The sequence below is a fragment of the Sphaerodactylus townsendi genome, linkage group LG03, assembly GCF_021028975.2.
Source record: "Sphaerodactylus townsendi isolate TG3544 linkage group LG03, MPM_Stown_v2.3, whole genome shotgun sequence".
NCBI lineage: Eukaryota > Metazoa > Chordata > Lepidosauria > Squamata > Sphaerodactylidae > Sphaerodactylus > Sphaerodactylus townsendi.
In genome coordinates this window covers 172628749-172649690 of record NC_059427.1, presented here as the reverse complement: position 1 = coordinate 172649690, position 20942 = coordinate 172628749, and the positions used below count along the sequence as shown (strand labels likewise).

Below are 20942 nucleotides of genomic sequence, written 5' to 3'. Positions count from 1 at the left end.
AGGCATAAGAGGAATATACTCTGAAAAAGCAAAGGTTTTCTTTTTGTCCCCCATTACTTTCTTTCTGTAATGGGGAGTTGGCAACCATAATGCAGCTGAGCAAAGAAAAGATGCAGGCCTGAAAGTCCATTCTCTTTCTGTTACTAGGCAAGCTTGATAGTTTAAGCAGAGTGCCCTTTGTCCAGAGTTATACAAAATGTGCAGATTCAACTGTTTTAAGGTCTTAGATGCCTTGAATTTGCCCTTCTTCTGGAGACAGAAGAAAGAAACATGAAAATGTTTAGGCTCTTTTCCTAGGAAGAAGGACAACAAAAGGCAATAGAGATAGGAAAGAAACAGGTCCTAGTTCATCTTGCGTCAAAGGATCAGATGCTCCCATCTTCCAATAAGGGTCTTAGAATACTCAAATGTTTTAGGGAAAGGGAAAATCTCCACCTTTCTTTATGACTGATTGATGATGATGAACTTTGGGGTGTATTCTTTTTACTGCTATTCTGATGTAACTTATAAAAGTAAGAACACACTGTCATCTTGTGTGGTTCCCCTGATGCTGTTTGCCCGGTTGTTGGCGTGAATAAAATATTAAATTTTATTCCTTTGTTGGCTTAAGCTTTTTGGCTTAAATATTTTGAACCCGTTACCCTGCTGTAACACAGGGACACACCATATTTTTAAAGATCATATCACACAGCCTAATTGGAGAACCTGATCAAAAATGTGGTAGGCAACAGCTTTTGTCCTGGGGCAAGAGAATCCCAGGACAACTGAAAGAGCAACTCTAAGGCAAGTCCTCTCTTGCGACTGGGAATTATTTGCTGCAGTGCCAAGAGAATCTTTTTTTACAAATATGGAAAGAGCACTGTGAAAGAGAACATGAATTCACGTATCTGAGTGCATGCGTATGCTGACATTTTGTGAAACACTGTACAAAATACAGACTGGAAATCTGTCATCAGGAGCCCATAAGAGAAAGTGGAAGTGTTAAAGGAATGAGATACTGTCCCTTACAAATCAAACTCTTAAGCTGCCAGGGTAAATGAAGGTTTTGAGTCTCTTCCTTTTGAGCAGTTAACCCAGTTTCTGGATCTAAATATGTCTACCTGGAGTTTGTCCCTTCATGCACCCAGTCTCCTGTCTCTATGGAAAGTAACGGTCTTCCCACCATCTTCTTTCCGCCATATGCCGTGCTGTGCAATTGTGATGTTGCTATGGAGATTGATTTTATTTATGGCTGAATTGCTAAGTGCAATTAGTCAAGAGTATACCCGGTTGATTCCAGTGGTATTTGCTTTTTTTTTAAGTGGGTGCTGTACGTGGGTGGGGGAGTATTCACGCACACTCCCATATGCACACTGAAGCAATGTTAAACTCTTGCATAACAGCCTGGAATATTTCAAATAATTTACAGAGAGAAAAATCTCCTGCATCCACAAGACATATCTTGCGGTAAACGGCTGTCGCAGGGCTGAACAATGGGACATTTCCATTCCGGTCTCGTAAAAATGGGTGTCTCCTTTTTTTCTCCAGATTTGCTCTTTATTATTAGTGAAATTATCACAATTGTCATTGGCTGGAAGCCAATGGATTGCTTCCTGAGGAAAGGTTATCTGCACTGATGGGGCCATGTGTTTCCCCCAAACTCACTGGTTGGAAAGTACTACTTTCTGTCATTGGTGCAAATGGCAGCTGTTTCATTTCTGGGGTCAAATTAGATGTTTGTCATTCAACCCCTACCACTGCATTTCTCTTAGAGATTGATTGGCTTGAATAATAAACGGAGGCAATTTGGTAGAAATAAATAATTTCTGCATTGTTATTGCTGGGAAAAAGTCTTTGTGAAATCGTATCCTTTAGAATTCAAGGCCTTCATCCCTTGAGCAGTGGATTGTGCGGGCCCACTCTGAGAAACTGCTTTTTATTCCCCTCAAATCCCTTATTTATGTGCTTTGGGGAACATTCTTTGGGGTTCTACGTTGGAAAGCTCTCTTTCAATATACTGTTTTCCTGTTCCTTCACCTACCAGTTTTGATTTGGCCTCAGTCCTCATGATACAAGGGAAAACGTGTGTATTACAAACGTTTGCAACCTCCATACTTTCTTCCAGTCTGCTTTTCCTCAGGCTGAAAGGTGAAAGCTTTTAGTAAGTGCAAAAGGTAGGTTTGAAAGCAATGATTTATCTTTAAACAGATGGAGGTTCCAGGGGATCTACAAGGAGAGTCCACATCAGTCTCAGCACTTTGAAAGCAAAAAAAAAAATGTAGCTAGGTGGAAAATGTGGAGCTGAATTTAGGCAGGAAGAGAACCAGAAAAGCACAGCCCTGTTCTTCCTGAAGCTGAAATATGTGCATTCTAGAACAGAACATGGCACTCTCTGCCCTTCCTTTGTATGCCATGAAGGAGAAAAACAGATTGCGGCTGTGTGTATATAATTGCACATCACCAAGCGGACACATGCATAAAAGGAGGAGGAGGAGGAGGAGGAGGTGGAGGAGAAGAGTTGGATTTACATCCCCCCTTTCTCTCCTGTAAGGAGACTCAAAGGGGCTTACAAACTCCTTTCCCTTCTCTCCACGCCCCCAACAAACACTCTGTGAGGTGGGTGGGGCTGAGAGAGCTCAGAAGAACTGTGACTAGCCCAAGGTCACCCAGCTGGCGTGTGTTGGAATGCACAGGCTAATCTGAATCCCCACATAAGCCTCCACAGCTCAAGTGGCAGAGCAGGGAATCGAACCCGGTTCCTCCAGATTAGAGTACACCCGCTCTTAACCACTATGCCATTGCTTCTGAAAGGAACACCCAAAGGAACTGAGAAACACAAGAAATATTAAACAAGCCTGTATATTTTTTCAAAAGAACCTGCGACCAGAAAGACAGGTGACTAAGGTTACCCAAGATGTGTATTTATTTTTGTGTTTGACAAAATAGCCACTGCCTTGTTGTGACCAAGGAGGAGTTAGGAAGCCTGGAAAAATATCCTGTTGCATTCTGGGCAGACTCAAGGGTTTTTCAAGCCTGTTTCTTGGTGATGCATCTCTTTCCACTGCTAGTAACCACAATGCAGTGGTGAAGCGAATTGCCTGGTGCATGTTTGTCACAGGGTAGGTATGCGACCGTCTTGTTTGTTTTTGGAGAAGGTAGCAATCCCCTGGACAGCCATCTTGTGGTGACACCCTTGTGTTAACAGTAGTAAAGACATCTAGTACTAAAGCATGTCATTTTACATCCACCCTAGCCATCAAGCTCTGGCCATAAGTGTATTAGAGAGACTATATAAATTACAAAAAAACAAGCAGGCTTCGAAACCAAGTAACAAACCCAAAGAATCCAAGCTCTGTCCCCTAATCCCCTGACAAAATTGGCTCTCAGAGCAAATAAAGTCCACGTTCACAGTGAAGAGGTGACGGTGCACGGTTCCAACACCTGACAACGGAGTGTGCTGATTGATTCTCATCAGACGATTCTTTGGGAAACCGGGGAAGCAAGTGATCCGAGCAAAGCAGAGGCGCCTTCTGGAGCCCGATCGGTTTCTCACGCCAGGTTCTGTCCAGCTTTACGAGAAAAGAAGAAGAAGAGTGCCAGGATAAACCCTAAGCATCTTTGGCCTTGTAGAATATGTTACCGTAAGTGCTAAAGCACACGTCTCCCTGAATTCTCTGCTGACGATCTCTCAGGAAAGGTCAGTCCAGTGTTCACAGGTCTTCCAGAGAGGAGAGCAGCATGGTGCCACCTGAATCTTCCTACCAGTCAGCGGCTTGATGAAGGAAGCTGAAATGTGGACACATCTAGGCCGAGGCAGGAACGTGGCCATCGCTGTTCCCGTTCCAATTGGTAACCCAGTCCTTCTTGGTGATGGTGCCCGTTTTCTCCTCACGGAAAAGCTGGCGCTCCTGCCTGGGGATCTTGACTGCGTGGTACTGTGGTACCTTGGCCTCTTCGTAGCGGGTACGCTTGAAAAAGCCCAGCTAAATAGAAGAGAAGACATCCTGATTGTTAGATCAATGGATGTAGTCAACAGGCCATCATGTGAGACAGCTGGGAGACAGGATGTGACATTCACCATCTTGTAAGCGATAATATTGCCTCATTCCTCAGCTCAGCACACATCATGCTTCTGGAACACATCACACATAGCCAGGTATTCTGACATTCCCCCACTAAGGGCGATTCCCCACTGGCAGATTTCACCTAGGTTCGACCCAGTTCCTGTAAACTAGGTCGACTCCAGTCACTCCCCACAGCCGCTGTGTTCGACTCAGTTCTTCTATAACTGAGCTCAAGAGGGCGGGATCGTCTCTGGTACCGGTTTTGCTCCTCGTTTCCCATTGGGTCCTTTTAAACTACCGACAACACATAAAAAAATTAAAATAAAATAACATGAAAACAGTGCCCGGACAAGGCGCGCTTTTTCCCTCCGAGACTCTCCCGCTCTGCACATACACAAACCGCGGGCCTTTGGCTGGATGGGAATTTCATTGTCGTAGCAACGTAGCTTCAAAAATGGCGGTTTAAAAAAGGCACATTTTTCCCCTTCGCAACCCCCCGTTCTGTACATGCTCACAAACCAGTATTTGATTGGCTAAATGGGAGAGTCGCCTCACCGACGATTCCCCACTGAGTTTCTACAACTGAGTCCAACCTAGTTTCAGGGAAGAAGCTGTACTTCATAACTGGAATCAGAAATTCCAGTTCTGAGGGGGACAAAACTGGGACAGAACAAGGACGAACTCAGTGGCAGTGGGGAGTTGCTGGGTCGAACCTAGTACTAAACTGAGTCGACTCTGCCAGTGGGGAATCGCCCTAACATTCATGAGGATTCATCTATCCCAGCTCCCCTGTACTCTTGTGTCTTGACACTCTGATTCTGTCTGCATCTATATGCACTTCCACGGACTCAATTTCTCATATTCTGCTTTACTGTTCGAAGTATAATAACATTAGAACTGACTTGAGAGCTTTATTACCATCAGGATTTATCCTTCTTTCAGACCAATTAAAAATGTTTAGGCTCTTGAACAATTCTAAGGCAGAAATCTCGGAAGCAGTTGCTACATTTTTAATTCATGCCTTACAAGATGAGTAACAGTGATCCTTTTAATGTATCTGGAATGTCCGTATCTCCTGGATTTTATACCTAATAAAGGTTTTGGGATTGGATTGGATTATATGCACTTGTGAGCATAGCCTTGGGGGAGGGGGTGTCATCAAGTCACAGCTGATCTGTGCTGTTGAAGGCTTTCATGAACAGGCTGTTGTGGTTTTCTGGGTTGAGTGGCCGTGGTCTGGTAGTTTTAGCTCCTAATGCTTCATCTGCATCTATGGCTGGCATCTTCAGGGGCATGCCCCGGTAAGATACCACAGAGAGAGAAACACATCTTGCTATGACGTGCCTCTGAAGATACCAGCCATAGATGTGGGCAAAACGTTAGGAGCAAAAATGACCAGCCCATGGCCACACAGCCCGGAAAACTAACAGCAGCTCACAGCTGACTTACCGTGACCCTGGAGGGTTTTCAAGGCAAAAAAGGCCATTGTTTGCCATTGCCTGCCTCCACATCATCTGGTGGTCTCCATCCAAATGCTAACTATGGTTGTTTCCCCACTTACAAAATGGTGGTCGATACGCTGCGGTTTCCTTTGCCGCGGGACCTTTTGAGCTCGGGCTCATGGTCCCCACCGCAGCTTCCTCCCCTTGGTCAAATGAATGCTGCAGCCACGCAGCAGCTACGCAGGACTCCCCACGATCTGCTCAGGGGCTGTCCTGATTGGCTGCTGCACTGTTCTGGGGTGGGAATTTTTATTTTATTTTCAAAAGGACGAATCCACGTCTCCACGCTGTGCCGAGGAATCCACGTCTATTTGAACAGACACAATACGCGTCTATGCCCATGTGCGCTCAGAACAACGTGGAGACGTGGATTTTTAGCGTTAAAAATAAGAAAAATAACCCCCAGGCTGCGCGTGCATCGTGCACACCCCGCCGTTGCCTAATTTAATGGATGGTTCTACGTCACCAGCAACGGCGGGAAACTTAAACCCAGAATCACCCCCCAGGATTCCCCACTCTCCCGTGCTCAGCGCAGGTTTTTTAAAAAGGTACTCGACCATACAGGAACCGAAATAACACGCGCAAAGGAGGAAGGAGAGCGGCAGAATTGAAGAAATTAAGCCAGCGTTTATGCGCCCGCTTAGGTAGTGAGGGAATGCCCAGCAGGAACCAGTTATTGGCTAAGCCAAGTACCGCGCAACAAAAGGTGAGTGGGGAAACGGCCTATGTTCAACCCTGCTTAGCTTCTGAGGTCCTACGAGATCAGGCAAACCTGGGGCAATCCAGGTCTCACGCACTTAAGCCACACCCAAGGAACAGCTCAACCATACATTCAGTGCCCTAAAATACCATCAGCACTGCAGGAAGGGTTTTGGGCAAAAGCAGCTTCCTGTCCCACCAAATATATTCCTGCAATACATGTAGAAAGTCAGCCGTGTGGACCAGACATGTTACTGCCCCCTGAGTTTTTGTATCTGCTCTCCTTTCCCGCTCTAATAGTAATATCATCAAATGGAGTGGGATTGGGAAATTTATGATAAGGGCACTGAGAGTTTTTGAGTTACATTGCCATCTGTGAAGGTTTTAAATGTAGGAATAATTTTAATGTTTAAATTATTTAACTGTTGAATGTTTTGTGGCTGAATCATTTTAGAAGAAAAAGAGGAGTCTGGATTTATACCCCACCTATCTCTCCTGTAAGGAGACTCAAGGTGGTTTACAAGCTCCTTTCCCTTCCTCTCCCCACAACAGATACCTTATGAGGGAGGTGGGGCTGAGAGAGGTCTGAGAGAACTGTGACTAGCCCAAGGTCACCCAGCAGGAATGTAGGAGTGCGGAAACACATCTGGTTCACCAGATAAGCCTCTGCCACTCAGATGGAGGGGAATCAAACCTGTTTCTCCAAATTAGAATCCACCTGTCCTTAACCACTACAGCACACTGGCTCAATTTTGTGATTATAATCATGTATGTTAGCCACCCTGAGCCTAACTATGGCCGGGGAGGGCAGGGCATTAAATCGAATAAATTAAAAACAAACAAACTTCTAGTCTGAATATCTGTGGGGCAGGGGAAGCAATATGGTGTACATTTCTGAACAACGAACCAGAAGTAACAGGAGAGCTATCTGATCCTATGAACTAGAATCACTTATGAATCATTGATGCAAATCCCTTTGCACATTCGTGTTCTCTCACACAACAGCTGTCTCAGAAACCCTGCTCTTCCTCGTAACTGCACACCCCGGAGTGTTTTGAACATATGTTGTTTTGCAAGCATGCACTTGACTTCCCAAACATTTGCAGAATCGTGTTCTGTTGCACCCTTCCAGGCTGCCATTCTCAAGAGTATCTTCACACTCCAATTTTCTGGGTGTTCGTTTACTGAAGCCCTCAGTTATCTGTGGGTTATTTCCTGACCATGCATCATGACAATCAATATTCTCGCAAGTCACATGCACACAAGCGCTGCAGTTTCTCCGGTTATACTGTACAGTGAGCTGCGGAGACCTGCAGGCACACTCTGTGTGCACTTGGAAGTGCACAGGTAGCACTGCTTGCTTGCACATGCACTAGTATTCTTAGTGATGTACATGAACAACAGTCCACTGTTGGCTATTTTCTCTTCTGCGCCCGTTTTCATTGCTGCACACATACAAGCAGAGAGTCAGTTAGGTGGGTAAGGGCAGGCATTACCACTAGGCCTCCATGGCCTGCCTGTCAACATCAGATGGCTGTATGGCCAGCCGTGCCCGGTAATAGTTTGTGGAGTATTTGGATTCCCGACTAGTCCTCTTGAAGAAGCCACACTGGGAGTGGGGAGAAGCATGAATGGAATGATCAGACTGGTGAAAAGCTCTTAGAAATGGGATTTAAAGTCCAGTGTATTGGGGTGAGAACCACTTGGCAGACACTTTAGGCCAGGGGTGGCCAACCTATGGTGCTCCAGATGTTCATGGACTACAATTCCGATTAGCCCCCAATGGGCGGAAGCTGATGGGAATTGTAGTCCACAAACATCTGGAACACCATAGGTTGGCCACCTCTGCTTTAGGCCCTGATAAGTATTTCCAAATCTGCCTTCTAGCTGACATAGTGCAGTTGTTTGGAAAATATGTGGGTAGGAGATACAGCACAGTGGTTGGTCTTCAGCTTGGAATCAAGGTTACAAGCTCAATCCCCAGCCGATGCAGTTGAGAAGAGTTGGTTTTTATACCCCGTTTTTCTCAACCGCAAGAGTCTCAAAACAGCTCACAAACTCCTTCCCTTCCTCTCCCCTCAACAGGCACCTTGTGAGGTAGGTGGGGCTGAGAGAGTTCTGAGAGAACTGTGATTAGCCCAAGGTCACCCAGCAGGCTTCATGTGGAGGAAGAGGAGTTACTGTTTATGCCCTGCTTTTCTTTACCTGAAGGAGACTCAAGGTGGCCTACAAACTCTTTTATTTTCCCCACTCCACAACAGACACCTTGTCAGGTAGGTGGGGAGAGAGTTCTGAGAGAAGTGGCCCAAGGTCACCCAGCAGGCTTCATGTGGAGGGATGGGAAAACAAATCCGGTTCACCAGATTAGAGTCTGCCGCTCATGTGGAGGAGAGGGGAATCAATCCTGGTTTTCTAGATTAGAGTCTGCTGCTCTTAACCACTATACCACACTGGCTCTTAAAAAGAACAGGTGGAAGATGATGTGAAAGATCTCTCCCTGGAGAACTGGTGACAAGTCTGAGTAGACAACACGGTGATTGTTAATCTGATGGGCCAACCCAGTATAAGAAGAAGAAGAAGAAGAGTTTGGATTTATATCCCCCCCCTTTCTCTCCTGCAGGAGACTCAAAGGGGCTCACAATCTCCTTGCCCTTCCCCCCTCACAACAACCACCCTGTGAGGTGGGTGGGGCTGAGAGAGCTTCGAGAAGCTATGACTAGCCCAAGGTCACCCAGCTGGCGTGTGTGGGAGTGTACAGGCGAATCTGAATTCCCCAGATAAGCCTCCACAGCTCAGGTGGCAGAGCAGGGAATCAAACCCGGTCCCTCCAGATTAGATACATGAGCTCTTAACCTCCTACGCCACTGCTGCTCTGCCACTGCTCTTCATGTGTTCGGGTGACCTCAGGAACTCCCAGTATTATGGGGAATCGCTTCTTGGGGTTGGACTTCTGTTGCCAGAGAAGTCGTCTCCTAGTGTCAGGAGATGCCATTAGCAAAGCCTTTAGTCCTGGCGTTGGGTCTTTGCTGCCAGAGGGCATATTTTGACATGACTGGGCAAGTTGGGATCATTCTGGTAAACGCCAGTGTCAAGGCTGGCACAGGGACAGAACCTCAAGGCTCACAGAAGCCCCTTCCGCACATACAGAATAATGCACTTTCAATCCACTTTCCCAATTGTTTGCAAGTGGATTTTGCTATTTCACACAGTAAAATCCAGCTGCAAAGTGCACTGAAAGTAGATTGAAAGTGCATTGTTCTGCACGTGCGGAAGGGGCCAGAGAAAGAATTTGGCACTGAACTGAGTCCTGTGGAATCTTCCCATCCATCCCTGATACTTCCTGCCAGTGACGAAGGGAGGGGGAACTGCACCTGGGGCATGAACGACCCTCATGCCCCTCCTGACATGCCCCGCCCCCCACGTGACTGCAATGGCAGCGCCTGGGGTGAGCTGTCCCAGATGTCCCCATTGCAGCTACGCCTCTGATTCCTGCAGTCCAGCATACCTTCCACAGGATGGAAACCAGGAGGCCCAGCACAACGATCCCAGCGAGAATAGCAATGAGGATGATCCACCATGGCACACCACGTGCTACAGCCACACTGGGGTCCAGGTAGACAGTCACTGGAATCTGGGGGAAAGAATGTAGTAGCAAGTGTGAGTAACCAACCCAGAAGTACAATGAGAAATTAGAGTAACCCCTCAGGGGTCTGCAACCTGCGACTCTCCAGATCTTTGTGGACTACAATTCCCATCAGCCCCTGCCAGCATGGCCAGTTGGCCATGCTGGCAGGGGCTGATGGGATTTGCAGTCCATGAACATCTGGAGAGCTGCAGGTTGCAGACCCCTGCCCCAGATGAACTGATCCCACTCAGTGATGGGGCTGTAGTGTATTGACTCAAAGCAGTTGCCGTAGCTCTACTGTAATGGGCAGTCAGCGTCCTGAACTTAATTAGTGCAGCTGTAGGCATTGCTGTTCCATTGTTGTGGAGCTGCTCATGGAATAAGCTGCTGGTGTTTTAATCCTTGTTCGTCTTGGACTTCTTGAAGCATTGCAGGGGCCAAATGTACAAGTTGTCTGCTGCCCATTTCAGTAGAACAAATGTAACTAAGAACCAGACATAACTACAGTTTGCTGAAGCAGCAATGGTGACTGCACAAAGGGTGCATCCGGATGGACAAGTATATGTCCTACCAATCTGCCATTTGTCCCCAGATGTTAACCCCCCCTGGTTTCCTGGTTTCCTGGTTTTTGCATGGAAAATCTTATATGTCACTGTGGTGGTGGAAAGCGTTGTCAAGTCACAGCTGACTTAAGAAGAAGAAGATGAGGAGGAGGAGGAGGAGGAGGAGTTTGGATTTATATCCCCCCTTTCTCTCCTGCAGGAGACTCAAAGGGGCTGACAACCTCCTTGCCCTTCCCCCCCTCACAACAAACACCCTGTGAGGTGGGTGGGGCTGAGAGAGCTCCAAAAAAGCTGTGACTAGCCCAAGGTCACCCAACTGGCGTGTGTGGGAGTGCACAGGCTAATCTGAATACCCCAGATAAGTCTCCACAGCTCAAGCGGCAGAGCGGGGAATCAAACCCGGTTCCTCCAGATTAGAATGCACCTGCTCTTAACCACTACGCCATTGCTGCTCCTAGGTGGATTCCGCATGGGCCAAAAACAGCAGTGTGAAAATGGTGCAAACCATTTTACACCATTTTCACACTGCTGTTTTTGGCCCATGCGGAATCCGCCATAGGGATCTTGTGTTTTCAAAGGAAGAGATTTTCCAACCAGCTTTGCCACTGCCTGCAATCTGTGAGGGCTGAGAGAGTTTTGAGAGAACTGTGACTGGCCCAAGGTCACCCAGCAGACTTCACACGGAGGAGCAGGGAATCGAACCCAATTCTCTAGATTAGAGTCTGATGCTCTTAACCACTGCACTAAGCTGGCTCTCCATATTTCATTAAGAAGGTACAAAGTGTCTGTATGGTTGGATCAGAACAGAAGACTTCTACTGGCCTTCTTCCTAGCTCAGGGGTCTGCAACCTGTGGCTCTCCAGATGTTCATGGACTACAATTCCCATCAGCCCCTGCCAGCATGGGTGGGGCAGAGGGCAGGGTCAGAAGGCACAACTTGGAAATATCTCCCAGGGCTAAAAAAATATTTTACTTTGTGGGAGGAAGGGGAAAGCGGAGGAAAAGGAACTATACTGTGACTTCTCCGACACCTGTGTTGTGGAATCTTTCAGAAACAGGTTGCTGATGGTGGATTTCACTGTGATACTGGCTCGCACAATCACTTCCACGGAGGTCACTGCTGAGTATTCCTAAGGGCAAGAGAGAGGAGGGATCAGAACAGCCGGAGATCACTGGGATTCCCCCAGGCCACAGGGATCGGCAACCCGTGGCTCCAGAGCCGCATGTGGCTCTTTTGTCCTCGTACTGTAGTGACGCCAATGACGGCAAGTTGCACTTGGGACGCAGCGAGCGCACCTCCTTCCTTCCTTCCTTCCTTCCTTCCTTCCTCCCTCCCTCCCTCCCTCCCGCCCGCCCGCCCGCGTCCTTTCCCCTCCTTCCCTTGTCACAAGTAGCCTGGGACAGGAGAGGAGACGCTGGAAAAAGGAGGAGAGGGAGGAAAAGGAAAAAAAAGGAAACGAAGGAGCCAGAAGGAAAGGAAGGAAAGAGGAAGAGGAAGGAAGGAAGGAAGGAAGGAAGGAAGGAAGGAAGGAAGGAAGGAAGGAAGGAAGGAAGGAAGGAAGGAAGGAAGGAAGGAAGGAAGGAAGGAAGGAAGGAAGGAAGGAAGGAGGGGGCAGGGAAGGAGGCGTGCTTGCTGCGTCCCAAGTGCAACTTGTCGTCAGTGGCGTCGCCGCCGCTGTCTATCCTGCCCGCTTGGCTGAAGGCAGGGCTTGGGGAGGCTGGGGGCGGGGCTTGGGGAGGCGGGGTCAAATGGCTCTTTGGGTGCTAAAGGTTGCCGACCCCTGCCCCAGGGAATGACAGAGTTAAGTGCTGGACACTTCAGAAAGGTTCTTGGTTATCCTACATTACATTACAGTTATTGTGTCACATTTCAATGGCATTAAAAAAAAACCTTTGCTCGAGGACTGCATGCTATCCCAGTTAGTTATTTCCTTATGTATTCTATTTCCATGCCGCCTTTCCCTTTGCAGGCTCAAGACAGCTTCTAACATATAAATACATAGTTTAAAACTTTCCCAGTCAACCCACTCCAAGGCCTTTATTCGCACCTAGGCTAAAGATAAAATAATACATAATATAAAAAAATGTAAAATATGCAGAGATTTAAAATAAATAAAAGACATCGTACAATACCGCATTGCATGGGGTTAAAAAGAAAAGAGTTAGTACAGTCGTAAAATGGACTAAAGGAAAAATTAGAACCCTTTCTTTGGAAGACAATATATCCCAATTCCATAAAAGCCCCCAATGGCAATAAAACCACCTAATCCATTGGCTGATGACCCACCGGCACTGAAGAAGAAGAAGAGGAAGAGTTTGGATTTATATCCCCTTCCTCTCCTGTAGGAGACTCAAAGGGGCTGACAATCTCCTTGCCCTTCCCCCCTCACAACAAACACCCTGTGAGGTGGGCGGGGCTGAGAGAGCTCCGATAAGCTGTGACTAGCCCAAGGTCACCCAGCTGGCGTGTGTGGGAGTGTACAGGCTAATCTGAATTCCCCAGATAAGCCTCCACAGTTCAGGCGGCAGAGCTGGGAATCAAACCCGGTTCCTCCAGATTAGATACACGAGCTCTTAACCTCCTACGCCACTGGAGCACACGGTGAGACTGGAAGCGCGTTAGTGCAAGAAATCTTCTCCTGATGCACTTCCTCTTTGCAGCGTGCCGAGAGAGGAGGTGCGTCGGGGCAAAAGAATCTTGTCCTGATGCGCTTCCTTTTTGTGGTGCACTGAGAGAGGAGGCCTGCGTCGGGGCAAGATTTTTTTGTCCCGACACGCTTCCTCTTGCCCTGCACATGCTTCTCACTCTCCCTGGGGAAAGCGAGAACACTTCTGGCGTGACTTTTCACACCAGAACTGGAGGAGGGCAGGGGACAGGCTGCGGTGGGTAATCGGCCATCATAATGCAACACTTGAAAAACCCTGACAATATTCACAGGAGAGGGGAAGGAGAGAGGGAGGCCATTAAGATGGAACAGCCATAGCTGCCTCAACCATAAGCCGGGTGGAACAGCTCCGTCTTACAGGCCCTGCGGAATTGCATCAAGCTCCACAGAGCCCTGGTCCCATCAGACAGAGCGTTCCACCAGGCTGGGACCAGGGCCGAAAGTGCCCTGGCCCCAGTTAAGGCTAGCCAGATATTTTTTGAGCCAGAGATCACCGCTAAGTTGTTGTTCGCTGATCGCAGCACCCTTTAGGGCAGTGGTGGCAAACCTATGGCACGGGTGCCAGAGGTGGCACTCCGAGCCCTCTCTGTGGGCACGTGCAAACAGAGTGTCCCCCCACACACACACACATCTAGGCTGGCCTGGGCCGCTGGGCTCGATCATTAGCATTAAACCTAAGACCTAGTTTTGGGGAAGCAGTGTAAGTAACCCTGTTAAGCACTGTTAAACCCCACTGATTTTCATGGGAAGAACTTAAGCGTGATCCTTTACCTGGGAGTAAGCTCGGTTACTGGCAATGGGGCTTGCTTCTGAGTAAACCCTCCTAGGGTTGTGATTCATTCATTGGAAGAGTTGCACGGTTGCTTCAAAGCAAAGCCACCGACTACCACCAAGCTTACTCCTGAGTAATGCACACCTTGAAGCCAACTGTTTTATTCTAAACTAAAACCTCAGTATTCAGGTTAAATTGCCATGTTGGCACTTTGCGATAAATAAGTGGGTTTTGGGTTGCAATTTGGGCACTCGGTCTCAAAAAGGTTCGCTATCACTGCTTTAGGGGACATACTGGGAGAGGCAGTCCCACGGGCTCGATGGCCCCACGCCTTTTAGAGTTTTGCTGGAACACACCAAAACCTTGCACCTGATTCGGTACTTCGCCCAGAGCCAATGCAGCTGGCGGGGCGCAGGTTGAATATGCGTCTGCCACGGAGTCCCAGTAAGGACCTGTGCTGCTGCATTTTGCAGCAACTCCAGAGCAGGCACAAGGGTAGCCCTGCATAGAATGAGTTTTAAGAAGCAAGCCTTTATTGGCATAGACAACAGTACAACAATAATAAAAAACGGATTAAAAAGCATATACAAAACAGGAAATAAATGTTAGGTCGAAGGAAATCTACTGGCGTTTAGTAATTTCCAGGAGAAAGTCTGCCACTATCATACAGAGAGAAGGATCAGGGTTGTCCAACAAGTAGTGTAATCTAATTAAATTGGGGAGATGGGGTAAATGTAAAGGAGTAAGATTCACATACTTGGATCTGATTTCCTTGAATCTGAGACAGTGTAGTAATTGGTGGGCCGTCGTTACATGGGCACAATCTTTTAGCCTTTTCTTGCTTATTAAATCTGCCATGCAACAAGGCAGAAGGCATAACATTAAACCTGGCGAGCATTATGGCTCTCCTTTGAACGGGGTTTATTAAGCAATACAGAACGAGTTGTAGTAGTCTAACCAAAAGGTGACCATTGCATGGATCACTGTAGCTAGGTCAGTTTGAGACAAATAGGCTGCCAGTAGTCTCACCTGGCGAAGATGGTAAAATACCTAGTGAGCCCCATGTGTGACTTGAGCTTCCATCAACAAGGAGGCATCAAGTATCACACCAAGACTCTTGACAGCCAATGCAGGTGTCAACTGCACACTGCCAAGAGTTGGCCATTGGCAACTCTCACCCATCCCTCCCTGACCCAGACTCAAGACCTCTGTCTTAGATGGATTCAACTTATAAGTTAAGCTATATCAGTTCCTATAAATATGGATACCCGTGGAGGTACTCCTTAATGTTTTGTTTATTTATACCCCACTTTTCACCCCCATGGGGAACCAAAGTAGCTTGCATTGCTCTCCTCTCCTCCATTTTATCCTCTCAATAGCTGTACGGTAGGTGTGTGACTGGCCTGAGATCGCACATCAAGTTTCCTTGGCAAATTAGGGATTTGATATTGACAAGGTGAAACGGGTCCAGAGGAGGGCAAAAAAAAAATGGTAAAAGGTCTGGAATCCATGCCCTACAAAGAGAGACTTAGGAAGCTGGGGATGTTTAGTCTGGAGAAGCAAAGGTTAAGGGGGAACATGATAGCTATGTTTAAATATTTGAAGGGATGTCATGTCGAAGAGGGAGCAAGCTTGTTTTCTGCTGCCTCAGAGACCAGGACACAGAGTAATGGATTCAAGATGAAGGAAAAGAGATTCCACCTAAACATCAGGAAGAACTTTCTGACTGTCAGGGCTGTTCGACAGTGGAATTCACTCCCCCAGAGAGTGGTGGAGTCTCCTTTGGAGGTTTTTAAACAGAGGCTGGATGATCATACGTCGGGAGTGCTTTGACTGTGTGTTCCTGCATTGCAGGGGGTTGGACTTGATGGCCCTTGGGGTCTCTTCCAACTCTACTTCTATGATTCTATGAACCCAGGTCCCTCAGACCTTAGTCTGACACTCTAGCCCCGTGGTGGTGAACCTTTGGCACTCCAGATGTTATGGACTACAATTCCCATCAGCCCCTGCCAGCATGGACAATTGGAGGCCCAGCCCGGCTGGCAGCGTTCAGAGGAAGTGCATTCTGAAATCAAAACTCATGCACACTGTAAACGGCCTCCACATGCAGATTGTAGAGACTGCCTGTTGAGGATAGCCATAAATGTGAACTTTAGATGGCTAAGGGGAGTCTGAAAGCAGAAATGATTGAAAGGTCACTGACTAGGCAGCTGCATGACTCCCTCTGAACATGGGCCATGGTGTTCATCAAGGCAAGACCCATCGTGCCTGTTTCTCACAAATGACAGATGAGCGGGGAGCAGCAGTAAGCGTGAGTAGTTAAAGAGCAGGGGTACTCTAATCTCTGGAGGAACGGGTTTGATTCCAGCTCTGCTGCTTGAACTATGGAGGGGTTATCTGGGGAATTCCAGATTAGTCTAGGGCATCGCCAGCTGGGTGACCTTGGCTGGTCACCGCTACCGGAGCTCTCTCAGCCCACCACCTCACAGGGGTGTTTTGTTGTGAGGTGGAAGGGGAAAGGAGATTGTAAGCCCCTTTGAGGAGTCTCCTGTAGGAGAGAAGGGATATGCCGTGCCTCACTGGCGTGTAAATTAAAACCGCATGCAAAGTCAAGGCACCCTAATTTTACCACAAAACTGGGAAAACTTATTATTTCGGCATTATAGAGTCCGAGGAGTGGAAATGCAGCAGCTGCTGGTAAATTTCAAAAACTAAAATAGATGCCAATAAAATTACATCAATTGAGGCATCAATTAGGTTAAATATTTTTTGAATATTTATTTCAAAGAGAAAAACAGTAAACTGACTCTATGTAAGTGGAAAAGGGTCAACAAGAACTTAATATAGGTATCAACAATAACTTTAAAAGTACAAAACCAACTCAACCAGCAACCAAGCTAAAACACAAGGTTAAAATCCTTTCAAAACTGGTTCCTCATGTCATCATCCTATGCACCCAAATCTAACCCAACTAGATTTTTAAGAGGGATATTATCAGAAATGGAAAATCTACACTATTAGCTTCCATTGTAAACAATGGGGGATGAGGGCATCCCTTTGGGGTCAGCCTTTGGATCCCCAGACCCAGACACCACCCAAACCTGGCTGATATCCTTAAAGAGATTCTCCTGATGAGACCAGCCAGGTTTGGAACAGTTAATCCCAAGGAAGTTATAGACCCTCAAAAGGATAGCCCATCTACTAATAACTCCCATTGAAACAATGGAGATAGGGGCTACCTCATTTTAGGGGTCCACATAACTTTGGACCCCCTAAACCAAGCTGATACAAACTTGGCTGTCAATAAAGTGTCTTCTGAGGTACCTGAAAGGGATTAGTGCCCTTGCATGCCTAAAACTGGGGCCCTGCTGTCACAGAAGTAAAACACACAAAATTTTAATGACCATGCCTTATAGAGTGGGGAACTTTTCAGCATTAAAATGTGCTGAAAATTCGATATACATGAGAATATATGGTAAATCAAACTCCTCCTCCTCCTCCTCTCCTCCTCCTCCTCCTCCTCCTCCTCTCCTCCTCCTCCTCCCCCTCCCTCTTCTTCTTCTTCTTCTTCTTCTTCTTCTTCTTCTTCTTCTTCTTCTTCTTCTTCTTCTTCTTCTTCTTCTTCTTCTTCTTCTTCTTATTTTTCTTCTTCTTCTTCTTCTTCTTCTTCAATATCTTGGCCTGGGCTTAAGACTAAAGGAGTCTGGAAGGGGCTCCCAGGATGGAAATATGCTTCCATACCAACTAGAATCACTCCCCAGCTCGCATATAGAAAACAGAGGTGTGGAGAACTGGACTGGAACCTTACTCCTTCAGCATGGAATTTTTTGTCATAACATCTAGTACTACTAGAGAATCCAATTTACTTTTGGATGCCCATTGAGAGATCTCCGACCATTTAAAGTATGCACTACTTACCCCGTGGCTGTTGCTTTGCAGTGAGATTTCCCACCTAGTTTTTTATTTTGCACAAAAGGATTCTTAAGCCTGAGCCAATGTGCCATTGTTACGAGATGATTGAGGGACTGGAGCACCTTCCTTATGAGGAGAGGCTGCAGCGTTTAGGACTCTTTAGTTTGGAGAGGAAACGGCTGAGGGATAGGATTGAAGTCTATAAGAGTATGCATGGGGTAGAAAATGTTGACAGATTAGAAATGTTTCTTTCTCCACAATACTAGAACCAGGGGGGCATCCATTGAAAATCCCTGGAAGGAGAATTAGGACTAATAACAGGAAACACTTCTTCACTTAGCTTGTAGGTTGGTGTTTGGAATATGCTGCCACAGGAGGTGGTGATATGGCCACTAACCTGGATAGCTTTAAAGGAGGGCTTGAACAGATTTATGGAGGAGAGTCAATCTATATTTCAATCTTGATCCCTCCTTGATCTGAGATTGCAAATGCCTTATGGACAGGTATTCGGGAGGCAACAGCACTTGAAGGCCATTGCTTTTGCATCCTGCATGTGAGCTCAAAGGCACCCTGGTGGAGGCCACTGCGAGTAGCAGAGAGCTGGACTAGATGGACTCTGGTCTGATCCAGCTGTGTGGCTTGTAATTATGTTCTTACCTCCCCCCTTTTATGTCCTAGATCAGTGAGTTCTCAACTTCCTGAGAGTGAGGACACTTGGGGAATTGAACAAGCCTTTCACAGGGAGTAAAAGCCTAAGACTCCTCTGCATCAGTGTTCTCCATCTGTAAAATGGATAAATGTCAGGGTTACAGGGGAGTCACCACAACATGAGGAGGACTGTATTGAAGAATTAGAGTAGCATTAGGAAGGTTAGAGCCACTGGCCCCAGATCATTCCATGCAACCTCTATTTAGGGGAGGTTATGTAGCGACCACTTTGAGCAAAATTGATTTCCACGTCAGTTTCACTGGATCTATGGCTGCGAAAAAGCAATATTTTTAAGCCCTTCTGATTGCCTTGCTTCCATGAAATAGGCTGAAGAGCTGGGGGGGGGGGGACTGCTGAGATGTGGAAGTATTTGTGATTGGAGAGGCATGGAGGCCGAGAAAATTCCCTAGCAAAGCAAAGTAAAGCCTTTATTGGCATACATGGGAACAACAACAACAAAACTACAGCAAGCATAGAAGCATTTAAAAGGCAAGATTTAGCCTCAGATAAATACATATTGTTACTGGCTCTGAATTATTTCGTAACAAAGCTTACACAGCCTCTTCACAAAACAGAGAGATCAGAATGATTCAACAAGAGAAATAATCTAATCGAATCTGATAACTCAGATTGGAAGAGAGAATTGTAGATCAGGAGGTGGGCAATTATTTTTCCATGTAGGGCCACATAGAAACAGAAAATATTGGAGGCGGACCAAAGGCAGAGCTTTTGAGAAAGCCCATGAAGCGGCAGCCAAAGACAGCAGCTATAGCGGAGACTTTCAAAATTACCCTCGCTCATTACTGTAGGGAGCCAGTCCACCTCCTATAGAAGCTTGGTTCAGGTGCAGGAATTTTCCTCACACCTCCTTCTTGGGTGAAGACAGATGCAAAGAATTACATTCAGCTTCTCTGCAATCTCCTGTCACCTTTTAGCAATAACCTTCTTTGTTCCTGTCATCGTCTAACGGACCTACCGCTTCCCTAGCTGGCTTCCTGCTTTTGATGTACTTGAAGAACTGTTTGTTGCATAGTCTTGATGTTCGCAGCCATGCGTTCCCTCCCATAATCCTTTTTTGCCTCCCTTTAAGAAGCAGCTAACTTGCCTTCTCTTTTGCCACCATTTGTGATTTCTCCTTCTCTGGTATTCTTCATCAGTTTAAGTTGGACTTAAATTTTCTAAAAGACATCTTTTTTTCCTAATAATGACCCATCAACACTCCCTTGTTAACCATGGTGGCTTTCTGCTTTTGGACTGGGCGCTGCCTTTCTAACCTCTGCAAGGAACACATTCCAGCTGAGCTTTTTGAATTTACTGTGTTTTTTTAAAATAACCTTTTCCAAGCACCTTAAGTTGGACATTTTTTGACTCTCTTGGTTTTTTTTCCGCTTTTCAGCTTCCTGCGCACTATCCCCCTCATCTTTGAGAAATTTCCCTTTCTGAAGGCAAATGTAACTACATTAGTAGTTGTCACTTGTTCTGCGATGCAAGAGATACTTCGAATCTGGACAGCATTGTGGTCGCTGTTCCCTATCGGCTCAACAACACTGACTTCCCGCACTTTTAGGTCCTGGGTCCCACATAGAATTAGATCTAGGATCCCACATCTCCTGGTTGGTTCTACAACCATCTGCTCAAGCCACAGTCATTTAGAAGGGGCATATCCAGGAATGTTCTCTCCTTTACTATGACCTGAACGATGCATTTTTCCAGTTTATGTGGGGATAGTTAAAATCGCCTATTACCAATGTATTACATTTTTGCTTTTTTGTTGGCCTCTCTAATTTCTTTTTCCATCCCTCAGTAATCCTCTTGTGCACTTTGGTCAGGGGACCGATAATATATTCCTAATGTTAAACTTTTGGCTTCACCCCTGGTATTGATATCCACAGTGCTTCTGTAGAGGAATCAGCTCCCCCTGCATTGTCTATTTTATGTGACACATTATGCTCTCTTTGATGTAGAGGGCCACCCCACCCCCAATACGCCTCCGTCCTATTCCTTTTCCTGTAGAGCCTGTAACCTACCGGATAACAGCATCCCACTGGTTCTCCTCATTCCACCATGTCTCCTGTGATGCCCACTATATCAATGTCCTCCTTCAAAACTCTGTACTCCAGCTCCCCATTTTAGGTCGAGATGCTTCTACTATTGGGGCATAGAGACACTTGTATACTCTGTCTCTGTCCTTAACCTGGGATTTATGTGTTTTGCCCTCCAGCCTTTTGTAGACACTATCACTTATCACATTGCTAACTTGCTCCTCGCCAGTATGTGGTTGATTTGAAAAAAACCTCTCTCTGTGTCTGCATCCCCATGGACTCTGTATTCCGAACCGAGAGTGCGCACCTCAGCTCTATGTCGGCTTTCCCCCAAGGATCGGTTTGCAAGCTGTTCTGCCACCTTTTAACGCTTGAGCCAGCCAGCAGCCTGGTTCCTCTTTGGTTAAGAT

General features: G+C 46.7%; 1 protein-coding gene across 1 annotated transcript in view; it reads right to left on the bottom strand.

Moving 5' to 3' along the window:
- Positions 1 to 2879: 2879 nt before the first annotated feature.
- Positions 2880 to 20942, bottom strand: part of ITGA7 (integrin subunit alpha 7) — a 94640-nt gene continuing 76577 nt past the window's right edge. Inside the window, exons 15-18 of the mRNA XM_048487607.1 lie at positions 14165 to 14330; positions 11464 to 11562; positions 9750 to 9875; positions 2880 to 3962 (exon numbers count right to left, since the gene is read on the bottom strand). Of these exons, the coding sequence (XP_048343564.1) occupies positions 3783 to 3962; positions 9750 to 9875; positions 11464 to 11562; positions 14165 to 14330 (571 nt within the window). The 3' untranslated portion in view covers positions 2880 to 3782. The remainder of the gene's footprint in view (positions 3963 to 9749; positions 9876 to 11463; positions 11563 to 14164; positions 14331 to 20942) is intronic.